This window comes from Chaetodon trifascialis, chromosome 6 (assembly GCF_039877785.1).
Source record: "Chaetodon trifascialis isolate fChaTrf1 chromosome 6, fChaTrf1.hap1, whole genome shotgun sequence".
In the NCBI taxonomy this organism is placed as follows: domain Eukaryota; kingdom Metazoa; phylum Chordata; class Actinopteri; order Chaetodontiformes; family Chaetodontidae; genus Chaetodon; species Chaetodon trifascialis.
In genome coordinates, this window is record NC_092061.1 from 23,213,029 (window position 1) to 23,229,308 (window position 16,280).

General features: G+C 42.4%; 1 protein-coding gene across 1 annotated transcript; it reads left to right on the forward strand.

Annotated features, from left to right (window-relative positions):
* Positions 1-3,062: 3,062 nt before the first annotated feature.
* On the forward strand, positions 3,063-15,994 carry chfr (checkpoint with forkhead and ring finger domains, E3 ubiquitin protein ligase). Its single transcript, XM_070965175.1, has 18 exons — positions 3,063-3,175; positions 4,128-4,250; positions 4,897-4,996; positions 5,254-5,363; positions 5,456-5,515; positions 5,627-5,824; positions 7,202-7,282; positions 8,532-8,700; positions 8,853-9,007; positions 9,293-9,455; positions 10,066-10,265; positions 10,419-10,535; positions 10,858-10,941; positions 11,475-11,545; positions 11,945-12,032; positions 12,214-12,321; positions 12,652-12,724; positions 12,939-15,994. Exons 2-18 carry the CDS (start codon positions 4,145-4,147, stop codon positions 12,979-12,981), a joined length of 1,926 nt encoding a protein of 641 aa, XP_070821276.1. The 5' UTR covers positions 3,063-3,175; positions 4,128-4,144; the 3' UTR covers positions 12,982-15,994.
* Positions 15,995-16,280: the final 286 nt, after the last annotated feature.

Sequence of the window (16,280 nt, forward strand, 5' to 3'; positions counted from 1 at the left end):
TGATATATAACGAGCTACAAGCACATACATATGACATCCATATTGGAGCACAGGATGTTGAATGCACTGTGTATGATAAAGAACAGCCTCAGCTTGCACTCTGCATCACTGTACTGTACTTATTTATTCATTGCTGTTATTTGATCACCTCATTCACATTTAGATATTGTTGTTTAAGCTGAAGAATTCACTGCCTTCGATTGTGACCTGCATGTCATTTCTACATACAGAAGATAAAGGAGGAAGAAGGTGAAATTCATTTTCATGTCAGTTTCTTTGTCAAAATCAGGAACAGGAGAGACCAGAGGGACTGGTTTTGAGGAGAGGCCAGCTTCCTTCATCGAGGAAAAAAGAAGGTGAAGCTGCTTTGAAAATATCCTTGAAAACAGGTAAGACTGCTGAAGAAGACATCATCGGTTGTGTTTGTTGAGGGGTTAAAGAAGCTGAGACTGCCTCCGAAATGTCAGGTCCTGAGAGAAGCACTAAACAGAGGGTGAACCAGAGGGATCCCGCTGCATTAAAAAAAAAGATGCTTCCTCCAAATCTGCTCAGCCTCATACATCTGAAGAGAAGAAGTCAAACTTCTCCATTTTAATTAAGACTCACTACTGAAACACTTCAGGAGCCAATGACTCAGCTGAGCAAACTTTAGATTGCAGCAGAGGTGAATCAAAAGGTAGTTTTGGACCTTGTCTTGGAAAAGGGCATGTGCTGCTGCCTCATTCATCTGAGACTGGATAAAAATTCAGAGTTCCTCATGTAACCACGGTTTTATGAATGCTGGATGACCCTCAGAGGCAGTACTTAACATTGGATGTAATGCATCTCGCTCATGTGCAGGTTGAGTATTTATAAATAATACAGTCACAAGTAAAATAGGATGACATAAGACGTCGCGTGTATAAGCCCATGTTATGATAAAGATAAAAGATGGCTGCCTCAGCTGCCTGGAAAGCAACGATATCGACCCTGCAATGATGGGCAAAGGTGCATGGTGGAGTCTATGTGGCTGCAGTGCAGAGCTGACTTAGAGGTACTCCTTGTAGCACTGCCCAAGAAGTGGAGCCCCTGATATTAAGAGGCAAAAGTAGTCCTCTTGACCTGTATGCCTTCTCAATTACTTCAACAATCCACCTGGAAGGCCTCGGTTTGGTCTGCGCATGTCCTTTCCTATGACCCCCATAGCAGACAAGCAGGCTATAAGAGTGCCGAAAGCCAGCCATCATCAGGATAATATACTGATGATTGAATATATAATATATTATATTGCCTCAAGGCCCTCACAGGGCAGAGTGGTTCTGCTGAATTAGCTTCCTCATCTTGTAGGCATGAGGGGTCATAAGCCGCCAGCTGAATAACCTGATTAAAGTGGACCAGAGTCAGTCTCTCTGGAAACAACAATGGGTAAGGCTGAAGTGCCACTCCTATCCCATCAGAGTTCCAGCACATGCAAGCTGCCCACGCTTTGCTGATGCCAAGGTGCCAAAAGAAAAGTAACCTTTACTGACTAACCCTGACGGGGGGGCTTCCAGCACCAGAGGTGACTGTGACTGTAGTCAGCTTGATCCCACTGAAAACTGGGAGCATCAAAACTGAAGACTGAACCCTTGGGATAGAGTTACCCCACCCATGGGTCTGTAGTGCTGCTTTCCCAGCTGCTGCTGGGAAACTGAGCTGCTAATAAATCCACTCCCTCAGTATGAAGACCTACCTAGTGCACTAGTACTGCTAATTTACAAAATGGGGAGCAAATAACCTGCTTCTTTAATCTGCGGCACCTCTACAGGCATCACAACAAAACAAGTTTTACCCACAAGCGAAACCACTTACTGGGGAGCTGTTGCTCTTTTACCAAAACTAAGGAGGTACACACTTTGATGAGCAAAAACACTCGTCAGGGAACAATAAATTGACAAAAACTAAGAAATTGTCCACCACAAACAGAAAAATAAATATCTGGCACTGATACAAGCTTGCTGATCACTGCAAGTGCAAACCCTTAAAGGTCTGTATGGGGGGACTGAATAATCAACTAAAAGTAGGAAGACAGAGGAAGTGTGGCACTTCACAGCTGTCAGTCTTTGTGAGAAGTACTGCAGGCGCAACACGACGGGGACTGTTGCATCATGACCTGCACGAGGCAGGGATGCTGCCCACCCTGCTGTTCCTGAAGGGTCTGCAGCAGATCCTTCAGGGTTTCAGAATATATTGAGGCAGATGTACCTGAAATTTGGCTGCACCTGGCAGAGATAATCACCGCCACAATATGAGAGGGTGGCATCCACATGGGAGAGCTGTTTGACCTCATGAAGGCCCTTGTGCCTCATCAAACATCACCAACTTCATCCACTTACAGGAGCTGACATGTTAATTATTCAATATGATTAATGATTCTGAAACAGAAACTTGAAAATTATACTTAATTTTCTCTCAGTTCCCTCAAATTAGTAACACAACTGCAATTAGATTTTGATTCTCGGTATTTGCCTCTATGCCAGAGCGACTTCACCTCTTTGATTTGTTAGTTTACACCAACCCAAGATGGAGACAGGGCTCCAGCAGCCAACAGCCGTCAGTAATGCTCTTACCTGGGCCAGTCTTATGAATTTTTAATGAATCGAAAAAAGCTGCAAAAGAGTTTTGGCAACTCACACTTGGAAAAGGTAATCCCATATATAATGAAGTTTGACTAAATGCTGTATGAGCGATGAAAAGTGAAAGTAAAGACGCACAGGTGCAGTTGTGTCTGACATGCTTGCTAGCTTTCAAAAATGCGCATTGTGTGCGCAACATTCTTGCTAAATGCAGGTGCTTTTGTTGCTGGCTGCGCTGCACGATTGAAACTTGCAAACTTTTTCCAGTGTTAACTTCTCTGATACAATAGTAATGATTTGTACAAGCATTTGTGCCAGGTATATTTCCGGGTCCAGATTTTATTTTATCTTAATGCGATGAAAATAACCCTGTGACCGATGTTGGATCAGTCTGTTTACGTTCAGCACACACGGACACACTTTGAAACACAAACCCAAAGTGCTCCTCCTCCATCAGCTGATGACGGTATATAATGTCAACCGTGAGCTGGGCAGGAAGTGCATCTAGTGCCTAGCTGGAACATGAGGAGAAGAAGCTATTTAATACGGAGCCATTGGGACAACAAACTCAGCTTTTGACGGTACAGTAACGGTGTCAGACTTGTGATAAGTGTAACGTTACGGGTTTCTCTGTGTGTCTGTTGCTCTGTGCTCCTGATCGTCTCTTGGATACAGTGTGGGTAGCTGCTAGTGTTAGCTGTTGCGTTAGCTTAGTGTTATTATTGAGCGAAGTTGTGTGTGTTCGTGTCATTATACTCCACACCATGTGCATTATGAAACGTTTTGTTATAATTTAGTTGACGAATGAGTTAACTCTACGTTTTTCCAGCTTGTCACACAACAAAGTCAGCTAACTAATAATGCTGGATAGCTAGGAAGCTCAGGAAAGCTAGTCTGGTTAGCAGCCTGAGCTCCAGTGGCTTTCTTAACCAAACCTGATGAGAGTTTAATGAAATCTTACTTATTCGACAAAGTGCTTCTCTTTACTAACGTTGTTTATACTCGGATGAATCGATAAAGTTGGCTTTTGAATTCGGCATACGTAAAACGTGATATATCCAACAGCACGGAATGTAAAATCACTCAAAATGATGCCAGTTTGTGGTGTGTTTGACAAAGACAGCTGTGGGACTTCAATACTGAGCAGATAGTTAAGTTGAAGTCTCATTGCATTATGTGCAAACTGGTATTTCCTATGAATACCAAAATGTGGAGTGGATGTTTGTGTTGTTTTAAAGCGTTTCTATCGTATTATATAAGAGTATGTCTGTTGAGATCCTGAGTGTCAGATTTTAATCTTCTTTGGCATCAGAGACCTGGCAACAATGAATAGCTGGTTTGACTTGGTTTGAATGTTACTGACCTGATTAAAACATGTCTGAGCAGGTTTCCATTTCACCAACCTACACTAAAACCATCACGTTGTTGCTTGATTTCACTTTCTCTTTGCTACCGTGTACCTAATACTCTGTAAAACAGTGTATTTAATTTACTTAAACATTTCCAAACTTGTTTTCTCACAATATCTTATAGGGAAGATAAATTGGGAGATGGACAGTTACAGGAGAGGACGCCCGTGGGGAAAGTTAGTGAAGGTGGACTCCAGTGAAACCGTCCTGCTTTTCAACAGGGAGTGCACAGTCGGCAGAAAAAAAGGTAGGATTTGTTTCTGTATGTTAGGGTATGAACGATAAAGATTTGCCTTCACCTTTAATCTCATTTCATATAGTTGTTAACATTTTCTTAAACCCCGCTTTAAGGAGCTCTGAACGCAGTGATGCCTGTGAACAAAAGACAGTCCTGTCTGTAGCGTAGACATGTTTGTCAGTGTCTGCAGCCTTAGAAAACCTCCCCCTTGAAAACACAAAGACTTCTTTAGTGCACCAAACTTAGACAGGCCCTTGTGACGACAACAAAAGGCTTCCATTGAGAACATGTGTGCAGAATATTAAGTAGATTTTTTTTGTGGGGGGGGGTTTGCGTAAGAAAAGGTTAGGCCCATATTTCCCCCTGTGTCTGCTTTGTTGTCGAGACCTTTTGGGGGGTCTACTTTTTTTGCAATGCAAAGCAACTGGTCTTAATTGGTCCGGTTACGTCTGGGTAATAAGAGGTTTTGAAAATGTCACGAGAAGGTGAATCTTAATGTTTTGGAACGGTCAGAGGGGGAGGAACGTGAAATGAACACGGAAGCACGTGCTGTATTTTTTAAACAGACGGATAAAGGGCACTAAAAAGCTGAAACGTAATTTGTATTATGTCTATTCTGTGTTTTCATGGTGGTGCTGTATTATTTCCTTGCCAGGTTGTTATCTGTCCTTTCCAGCCAACAAACTGGTGTCAGGGGAGCACTGCAAGATTGTGCAAGATGAAAGCTCAGGAGAGGTGTGGCTTGAAGACATGAGGTATTGTATACTGAGGATTCGCCCATCAGAGAATTTTAACTGCAGTACAAAACTGGAGCATTGGGTGTTTTGGTTCCTGAATGACTAAACAGAATGATATAAGTTCTGCGGGGCACTGTTGCTTAGAAATTCAATGCAACAAACATGTTGAGATAGTTTAAAGAAAGCTTGTGTTTCCTGTATGAGCTGATACTTTCATAAAGCCAACACTTGAAAGCATTACATTGTACAGTGATGCATCCCATTCCTGTCTGTAGCACTAACGGCACGGTGATCAACATGTCCAAACTGGTCAAGAAGCAAACTCACATGCTGCAGACCGGTGATGTCATCTACTTTGTGTATAGGAAAAGTGAGCCAGAACAAAGTGAGTTGTCCACGCTGTTAGCCATGAGAATAATGTTTATGTGTATCTATGAGAGGGAAAGGCTGACGACATCTTCTCTTGTCCCCCTGTAGACGTCGCCTATGTTTATCACTCAATCAAAGCAGAGCAAGCTATTTCACAACATAGTTATGGTAAGTAGTTGAGTCATTCTCCACAACTCCTTTGTCAAATGCAACCCCTTTTTTTTCCCCTCAGCTATGTTGTGTTTCACTAGTAACGCTCAGCCTGTATCTAAACTTCAGACACGGAGAGGTCTGCCCACAGTCCTGCTCCTGTTCCACCTTCAGAGATGTCGCTCTCTGTGGAGCCCGTGATGCTCACAAAGGCTCCTCGTGATCCAACTCAGGAGGAACCTCAGCCCTCCACCTCCACTTCCCACTTCTGCATCAGGAGCCTGACCGCTTGTGGTCCCAAGGCAGCCCCAGCCTGTCCTGACTCTGGTAGGTGCTGCTTACACAGTGCTGAAGGAGAGGTGATCCATGGTGGTGAGAGGAAGGCCTTTTTCTTCATCTCTCCCTCTGGAAATTCACAGTCGATCACTTTTCTATGCATCCCATGCTATGTCATGAATTCATTTAGATAAATTATTTATGATCTACAGCATCTTTGAGTTCAATTGGCGGGAGGAGTCTCTGCAGTTATCAGGGCAGCCATGGGTCCTTAAAAAGTCAGACAAATATTGTACTATTTACTCAACAACATTTCACGCATGTTGGTTTTGAATGTTTGTCGTAAACTGCGTGTGTTTTGGCCTTAAATTAAATTTAAAGTGGTATTAAAGAGGTCTTGAAAGTCTTTAACTCGTTTCTACCGGAAGACATGTTGCGTTGTGGACTGTTTCCTGACTGGGAGCAGAGACCTCACTGGTTGTCTGGTAGCCTCGTGGTGATAAAAAGACTCCAGGAAGTGACCTCTTCCAGCCAAAAAAGAGTCTGGCACGTAGCACGCTTGCCTGTTAAATCACAACATGTTGTCTTAACACTTCAGTGTTTGTACCTCTGGACAGAGCCAAGCTAGCTGTGTCCCCCTGTTTTCAGTCTTTGTTCTAAGCTAAGCCGCTGTTCCTTTAAAGGTAGTAACATGGGCTGTGTTGGATTAATCCATAAGTAGTTTATTTTGATTATCTAAAGCGGGGATGGTTTATATGGCCTTAAAATAATATAATGACATTGCAAAGTGTTGGTAATAATAATAATACAATTGCAATTCCCTCATTTCAGCTGCTGTGGTCAGCCAGCCTCTGCATGTGTGATAAATGGCTGCTTCACAGGATGTTAGCAGAGCAGACAGAGGCAGAGCTGTGGCTCTGTGTTCTTCTTTTAAAGGACCTCTCTGATCAGAGTCATTGATGGAAGCAGACATGCTGATCAACACTGAACGTTAAACTAACTTTAAGTCTAAAACATGTCCAGCTGGGGATCATCACGCCATCTTCAGCCCGGTGTTTAACTGTCCGTGCTGTCTGCTCTCATCTGCTTTGTGTTTTGCTGAGTCCCCGGCTGCCTGTGATTTAAGCCATTTACCTCCACTCTTCCCAACCTTTAAAGATTCAGAACACAGGAGGAAATGCTGCTCTGATTAATTACCCCCAAAGAGTGTGACTGCTGTCAATAGTATTAATGGAAACCACATTACAATATTGTCTTTATTTTGATGACAATTTTTTATTAAATCAAGAAAAAATAGTAGTACTGTCATGAACGATATATGGCACACCCCTAGATTAGACTTTTTCAACTAAATTCCTCCACCGGTGACAGTATGTACATTAAAGCAACATTATTCGACCCAGGATTGTTGTTCCTCCATCTTATCAGGCCAAGCTAAAGATGCTGCAGCCCAGGAAAAAGACATGGACAGTATGGAGCCAGAAAGCAAGAGGAGGAAAACTGATGACCGTAAGTGTTTTGTCTTTAATATATATTTATATACTCTGAGATCACTGTGGTTTTCTTTGATTCCTCACATTAGATTTTAGGTCCTATTTCTGGGGTGGCAAAATGACCTGAGCAAGCAGTGCTCTGCTTGATTTGGTATTTGGTGTCAATTTGGTATTTTCCTGGCCTTGAAATGCGCTATGCCTGCCTGTGTGGTATTTCCACTTGTGCACCGCCTGTGCACAAGTGGAAGGAGAGGCGCAAACGGGTGCGAAGTTCCTTCAAATGAAGCAGCTCAAAGCGAGTAGTTGGTATTTTGGTGGAAATTGGGTTGCCCTGAGAATAGATGTCTCAGACCCATGTCTATGCCTCGTCCAAGGTCACGCTGCAGCCACGTTTTAATACTAAAATAATTATTGGAATGCAGTTTGAATTTGTTAAATAATCTGGGTGAAGGTTACAGGGTCTGTTGTCCCCAGCTGCTTTCTACTGCATGAAAAGCTTCTCCTTCAGTTCATGAAATCCCTGCAGCTGTCTGAAGGCAGCAGGGCATGTACGTGTTAAATTTGCAGCCTCCGATTAGAGATGTGCTGCACCAGATCTCAGCGCCATTACACACGTCAATCCACTTTGTTTACCTTCATTTAATCAGATTCAAATAACACCTTGCTGCTACAGAGTAACTACACAGGTCCACAGAGATGGGTCATTGATCATCATTTTAAGATATGATGTTACTGTGTACAGTGTGAAGAATGGACTGGATTGATGCATTCACATAAATTGCTTCACAAAATGTACTTTTAAATGATTTGTTTCCATCAAAACTGGATTAATTAGCTGTTAAAAGCCCAACACCATCTGGCTTTGGCTGCACATTCATGGTGCTGCGTGTTCATGTTGTGCCACTTGGCACCATGCAGACAACATTGTGATTTTCCTGGAGAAGCCGATTCTTCAGTTGTTGAACTGATGTGGTCATGCTCCACTGTGATTGGCACAGCGGTGAGGTCAGCGATGTGACTGGCTGAGAGTGTGCCAGTCCTTTCGTACTTTGCACTGTTGCACGGACATGAAGCAGAATAGCAGGTGTGCCTGGAGACGCCCACACAGTCCGAGTGGTTGTTATGCTTCCGCAAATAAAATGGGCCTCTTTGTGCTGTATCAGAGCGTTAATTGGAGCTTTTGTATCTACCCCAGAAGCTTGCTTTCAACCACCCAAAAATACAAACTCAGTGTGGCATGTAATCTGAAGTTATTGTGTTTACAGATAAAGATTATGATTTGGCACACGCCTCCAGTACACAAGTGGTCGGTTCAAGTAAAGAAAGTCCCAGGAATCTTATGTCTAAACTGCCAGTGGAAGGGGCTAAGACGGATAAGATGGAGGAGAGCCTGACATGTGTTATTTGCCAGGACCTTCTGCATGACTGCGTCAGGTAAGAGCTCAAAGACCATGACATTCAAACAGACGTCCAAGGTCAGGGGCTTCAGCCCTGCTTTGTGCTTCGTTAAGGCACTTTGCATGTCTAACAAATGCCACATGTGTGTGTTTGTGAGTTCAATTCTAAGTCCTCTGTTTTTGCTTTAGCTTGCAGCCCTGCATGCATGTCTTCTGTGCTGCCTGCTACTCAGGCTGGATGGAGCGTTCTTCCCTTTGCCCCACCTGCCGCTGCCCCGTGGAGAGGATCCGTAAGAACCACGTCCTCAACAACCTGGTGGAGGCCTACCTCATCCAGCACCCAGGTTTGCACAGATAAACATTATTTTGATAGCATCTTTTATTCACGACACATTGTCACTTCATTCCATTCAAATTGCCTTCTACTGAAAAGTGGATGGGAAATTACTTTATGTAACAACATATGTTTTTCTACCAAAACTGACATGATAGAGATTCACACAAGAGAAGGAATGGCATCTAAGCAAGACCAGCTTAGCTTGTGGATTTTCCAAAATGGTTTACATTCTGCCAAAACCTAATGAGATACTGACTTTGTATGCATTTGTGTGTTCCTTTCTGTCCCACAGAGAAGTGTCGCAGTGAGGAGGACCTGAAGAGCATGGACAGCCGTAACAAGATAACTCAGGACATGTTGCAGCCAAAGATTGAGCGCTCTTTCTCTGATGAGGAGGGCAGTTCAGATTATCTCTTTGAGCTCTCTGACAATGACAGTGACTCCTCAGACATTAGGTAAAAGGTCTGGTTGTTTCAAAATATATTTTGAATTTTGTATAAAAAAATCTTTGTCTCATTTTTGTCACATCTAGCATTAGCATTACCACCGCCACCTGTTGACTGCAGAGCAGGGAATCATTCAGAAGCTGAATTCACTCAAAACACTGATCAATGTTGGTGTTTAACTGGAAAGGAGAAGCTAAAACGTTGGAAAGCGTAGTGATATTTCTTTAGTCAACATATACAGGAAGATTTAGATGGTTGACCGTCAACATTAAACCTGGAGATAACTCATTCTGTCTGATAGCAACATGACAGATAGCACACTGAAAGCAATTTTAATGTCACATCTACAGTTAGCCACGTTAGCTTAGCTTTTTATGAACGACTGTGTGCTGTCTGCATGTTTTCATACTTTGTCCCAGCTGTGTTGTTGGTGCATCGTGTCTCACTCAGTGGGATTGTAAATTAGCATTTAGTCCACCTTCTCTCACTCACGAAAATGAGAATTAACACGGTAGGAAAATGAAATATAAATAATTTTAACAATGTTGTTGAATAGAATATGATTGAAAATCAATAGAAAATGTAATGTAAAATATCAAGATGTTTTTTTTGTCCCCAGTCAGCCTCTGGTGATGTGCCGACAGTGTCCTGGCTACAGGAGGGAGGTCAGTCAGATGCTGTTTCCTTCAGTTTCAAACTACTGGCTCCCTGGTCTGCCAGCTCCACCGCCTATACCTCCACCACCCAAACCAGCAGCTGAGGAGGGATCTGAAAAGCCCACAGGGGAGCAGCCTTCAACATCCTCTGATGTCCCCTCAGGTGATAAATGTAGATTAGGGGGAAGATGATGCTGATACAAACACAAAACCCCACTTAAGAACAACTGTGAGGATCCTCCTGCCTTCACATCTTTGCTCCTGTCTAAAACCTTTTTTTTTTTTTTTTTTTTTTTTGCTCCTGTCATGTCTGCAGCTCCTCAGGAGTACCGCTGCCCCCCTCAGGGCTGCCATCTCATCTGCACCTGCTGCCTCCAGCCAATGCCAGACCGACGGGCCGAGCTGAACAGCCAGCAGGTTATTGCTCAACAATGTGAGTGATCCCTGGACTTGTTCGTCCCTCTGCAGACATGTAATGTGATCATGCTGTCATTCAGAAAACTGCATGTAACTATTTTGAAAAAGAAAGCAAACTAAAACACAGGAAACTAATATTCATAGATAATATACACCAGTCAGTGCTGGCATGTTTTAAATTGCGTGACGCTGTTAAGTTTTAAGACACATTTGATATATAGATGCTGTGAAGTGCGCACTACATGTAAAATCAGCTTTACTTTGCCAGCCATTATGGGTAGATTGTTGCACAAAGTCCATTATACACCTCATATGCATGATGTGCTGTGTGTTGGCAGGTGTGCTGTGCCAGCGACCCTTCTGTCATATGTACTGGGGTTGCCAGAGGATTGGCTGTCAGGGCTGTCTGGCTCGATTCAGTGGTATGTACCTGTTTCAGCGTAACGGCTCCGGGGGGGATCTCCACTGTTAGGCTTATTGCTGTGTGCTGGCCTTCAACCAGTGTGGGATTTTTTTGACTAGTGTCCAAATGGGAACATCTGTAAGTTTGGTGATTGCCATCCTCAAATTCTCAGCACTCCCACAACATTTTATTCTTAGCAGGATAACTGATGAAACATATTCCTGCACATTTGTGTTAAAGTTGTCACAGCTGAATAAATTCAGGTGTTTTTCCTTTCATAACAAGCACACTATAGAATCTAGACTCATTCGGCGTGACTCAGTGATTTTGGTTCAGTGTGGGAGAAACCTTTGCTGCGGCAGCTGAGGTGAACGTACCCTCCAGCTCACAGTGCTCTTCTATCTCTGTACCACAGCATTGCAGCTCACGAAGTCGAAACCTGCAGCCTTCTCTGTGATCTAGCATCTCATGTATCTATTTGTACAGCAGATTTATGTGTTGTAGTTTGCTGGATGTTTCGTAGCTCAAAGCCGCAATTTTTCTCTTATTCAGAGCTCAATCTGACAGACAAATGCCTGGATGGTGTGCTAAATAACAACAACTATGAATCAGAGGTCCTCCAGGTAAGATGGACATATATTTCAAACTTTTTTGTTGATGTTGTTGTTAGTTATTTATTTCTATATTAGAATGCATCACCTGTTGAGGTCAGTGGTGTAGAGCATGCTATTTATGTCCTCAGTGGTTGGCTCTAACTAGGGCGACAAATGCCAAAAGTATTTACCTTCCTGATGCTCACCTTGGATCTGTGTGTCCACTAAACAGCTTCTGCCACTCTAAGCCAAATAAACTCTCCAGATTATGAAATGTCAGCTGCACCAACTAAAGCTTCTATCCGTAAACAGTAGACTCCATTCACAGCCCATGCTAAGAATGTGAGATGCTTTAAATACATGTCTGCCCCTCATATGCATATGCAATGTTAAAGTGCTTTTGTTTGTTTCCATCCATCCTTCCACCAGAACTACCTGTCCTCCAGAGGGAAGTCATGGAGAGATCTGCACCAGGAGTCAGTGCAGAGTTTACAGCACGGAATCTACAATCTGACAGGTGAGCCATCAGATCAAAACCAAGCTGCTTTCATTACCAAATACTGGACTTTAATACAGATACACCTGGAAGATCCGCCGTGACACTCGCTGCAGACATAAGGTGGCTGAACTAAGTCCACACTGTCCTACAGAAAGGAGAAGTGATAATGTCCTGTCCTTCTTGACTCTGTCTCTGTCAGATAATCGAGTCTCTGCAGATACCATCCTGTGCTTCTGCTGCGGCCTGCGAGCATTCAAGGAGCTCGCCTACAAGTACCGACAGAACATCCCTCCATCTGAACTGCCAGGTCAGACAGACCAAATTTATTTTTATATAGCCATTTTTAATGGCACTTCAGACATACTTAGACATACAGCCTCAATTCCAAAAAAGTTGTGAGGCTTTGTGAAAAATAAAACCAGAATGCAACCAAACTGCACCCTCTCCAGGGTGCCCTTTATACCCAATCATGATACTATCACCTGTTACCAATCAACCTGTTTACCTGTGGAACGTTCCAAACAGGTGTTTTTGGTGCATTCCACAACTAGAATTAGGGTTGTGAATGGAGTTACTGTTGTTTTTAGGGCTTTGACTTATGCCCATGTAATAACTTAATTTGATGTTCTTTCCTCAGCTGCTGTAACATCTCGTCCCGACTGTTACTGGGGACGTAACTGTCGCACGCAGGTGAAGGCCCATCATGCAATGTAAGTCTTTGTACACATCTGTTGTGAATAGTCCTGCCCAGACTTTGGGCAGACATGCATGTTGTTCACTCATTTTACCACTAGAAGGAGTCCTTGTATAGACCTGGTCCTTCACTTCATCATGTCTGCTGTTTAAAGACCTGTGTAAGATGCTTCATGACATCTCTGTGGTTTTGTGCTCTTAATTTATGTGGCTTCTCTATTTTGATTTCAGGAAATTCAACCATATATGTGAGCAGACACGTTTCAAGAGCTGAATGAGCAGAGTGCTTTGTTTCTTCACATATGTGTCAAATGTAGATAACGGAGCATCTCATGGACGTGACCCTGATAGGTTTTGTCCATTATAGCTAACAGCTTTCCAGATGTTATGCAAAAGCCTAATGCAGAAATTACAATCAGTATCCATTTACAATAGTGACCACTGTCTTACTTGACGCAGGGCTGTGTGAAGTAATGCTATGCACAATAACATTAAAGTTCAATGTTTACTAAAGTTTGAAGATGCTTTTTAGAGTCCAGACCTGTGAGGGCATTTAACACCGGCCACCTTTTACATTTACGTATGTTTTGTCTGTGGCTCATGCATTCATTTGGTCTATCAGGTGGCCATGCACCAACTGTTAATTTATTTGTTGTTTGGTAAAAGCGCTTCCTGATATGTCCTCCAGCCTACATGACAAAAATGTTTCTCAGATTAAGAGCGAGTGAGGCAATCTGTATGGATTAAGGCCATTTGTGTGTTTACACATGTTGGTGAGCTGGTTTTATATTGTGTCCTCCACCAAACTTTGCAATTGAGGCTTAAAGCATCTGATGTATATTTTCTTTCTATAATTGTGATATATTTTAACAGTTTTATGAAATGCTGAGTCAAGGATCCAGGGCTTCCCACAACACAATGCCAGTGAAAGCATGCGTCCCACAGTAAAGTCATACAGAAGCACAAGCTGCTTCCAAAATCCACCATTTAAAATATATCATTATGTGAAAGTATCTCACCTCTGAGGGTCTTTTCCTTTGTTTTCACCAGGCGTTAGTGTTCCCAGATGCGGGCAAAAAGCCATGTCAAAGCCCTGCGTATGTACTAGCCTAGCTTCATAATCCCATGTGATATTTGTACAGGATGAGGAAGGGGATCACAGTGTTGTGACACTGTCAGAGGCCACGGGGGTCTCTGTTGTATACTTTGCTCTGGATAATCATCTCCAAGGTAAGAATTGTAGATGGGACGCTTTCTCAGAGCCTCGTAGAAAGGACTAAGATGTGATGAAATGCACAGTTAGTCCATGTAGACTCTTGAGAGGGAAAATAGACTGCACTCCATGCAACCAGTAATGGTTAAATATTCAGAAGGTGCTGCTCTCAGTGGCCCTTAGTGTAGAGTTTGCATGTGCAGAGTTTTGCAGGATACACCTGCAAGAGAACGGTGCCAATACAACACAACAGCATGTTCTGTTGTCATCTGTGTTCCAATTATATATGATAAAGCTTAGTTTTTTATTGAGATGTTTTGATTTAATCGATCCGTGTGTTGGATATTTAGTTCAATATTCTCTAGTTCCTCAGGTACACAAAGCTGCTGTTTTGCTGATTGCAGCTTGACCATGTTTGGTGGTTAGAAACGTTCTGTGTCACTCAGCTGTCACTGAGCAGTCATGTTGAATCTGATGACCTCTCATTTATGACTATCATCACCCAAGTGTCAGTAAGTCCCCATCATGCAAACATGCACAACAATTATTGATGTCTACTGTAAAAAAGATGACAAATCAGCTTTGGTTTTTTTGGACTCACTTAGCCGAGTCAAAGAAGACCATCTAGACGTTAGTTTCAAGAGGCCTTATATATTGAAATTGTTTTTTTTTGTAGGGTCACTATTATTAGTGTGTGTAAAATACTGGTGGACATGAAGAAAGAGGGAATAGAAATATTTAAAAACAGGCCTTAGCTTACATCCAGTACACTTTTTTATGATTTCGCACATAAATGCTTATTTTTCCATTTCTGTTTAGCTTGGCAGTGAATTGTAGAAGAGTTCATACTAAAGATGTCTAAAATTGTTTGTTTGGTGTGTTTTATATTGTACAGCTAAGGATATTTGCACCTAACTTGTCTCTCACAAATAGAAAGGCTTCCTTTTAAGTCTGTGAGATTATGATGATATGAAGCAAACATCCTAGAAGAGCTGTCTTCATCCGGCATGTGAGATGTCAGTACTTGGCTCAGAGGATCTGATTTGTGATCATATGAAGAGTTTCATTCCAAAATGAGAGCTACATCATCAGGAAGAAGAAGATAATGGGAGATTTTTTTTAATTATTTTTTTTTTAAAGGATATCCTTGATTGCGCTGAATTTCATAAAATGCTGTACATTTTTGATATATAGCATCAGTAACATTAGCCATAGTGAATATGGATACAATATGTGTTGTTTTGAAATGTAGCTCTTCATATTTTCGTTGTATGGTTTAGTGGCAAAATGGGGTTGTGAATGGGCACTTTCCTGGCTCCTCATTTAATTTGTGGTGTGAGCAAGGTGGTTTAGATGTATTTTTCTCTTTTTCCCCCTTTTTTAACCCCCTTCAATCATGGTGGGTCCACACTGGCATTCCTTAGCAGCTCAGGCCCTGAGCACAAACCCGGTTGATCCCCCGACAGAGTGGCTGAGTTTTAATTATTCCCTACCGGAGATCTGGGCACCCTAAGCCAACAACAGTCCCAAGCCGCTCCAATCAGGAATTGGTATTAAAGAGGCTTTGGAGGAGTGCTTTGCATTCTCCCTGAGGTGGGGTATGTTGTATACTAAGGCAAATATTTACTCACTTTGTGTGCAAAAGTCTGGACCAGGCTGCTTGGCAGTATGGAAGAGGCAGGTTTCATTCTACCTCATCACAGCTCCCAGATATATGGGAGACTGAACAGGCATCAGTCACTTTCACATCAGTTCAAAGCTGGGCACACGTCTCAGTACGAGGGACGGAGGTCTGTACTAATGCCTGGAAACTTTGTATGCAATGCACTATTTGAACAAATTCAGTATGTAGAGTATAATCAGCTTCCATTTCATTTTATAGAGTAGCCCTAGGCACATGCAAAAATTTTGTGAGGACTTGAGTTGACAAATATGTATGAGCATTTGATAAATGCCACTTTACCCTGTATCTTCTGCATGTTGTATTAGCAAAGCTAAATTTGTCTTTGAAGTGTTTATGGATCTGATTTGCCTGTTTATCATAACAAATTAAAATACTGATTTAGCCATCTGTAGAACCTGACTTGCTTTTGTCAATGCCTTCAAAGTCTCCTTCCACTTAAAAACGAGTTTTGCTTCTTGTTACTTCACTTTGGTGTTTGAGCATCACCTTTCACTCTCATCTGCTGACAGGCATGATGGTACAATGCAGCTGTCACAGGTATGATGTGGAAACACACGTATACTGAGAACAGACTTGTCATTGAAGCAGAAGACATCTTGTGTCCTGCAGACATATTCAAAGCAGGTGATTTGTGTAGATTTAAAAAAACATGTGGAGTAGATTTTTAAATTCTGGT

Coding starts and splice junctions, on each gene's coding strand:
- chfr (XM_070965175.1), top strand. CDS start 4,145: ATGGACAGTTACAGGAGAGGACGCCCGTGGGGAAAGTTAGTGAAGGTG. Junction 5,364..5,455: donor GAAAAGTGAGCCAGAACAAA/GTGAGTTGTCCA, acceptor GTCCCCCTGTAG/ACGTCGCCTATGTTTATCAC. Junction 5,825..7,201: donor CCCAGCCTGTCCTGACTCTG/GTAGGTGCTGCT, acceptor CCATCTTATCAG/GCCAAGCTAAAGATGCTGCA.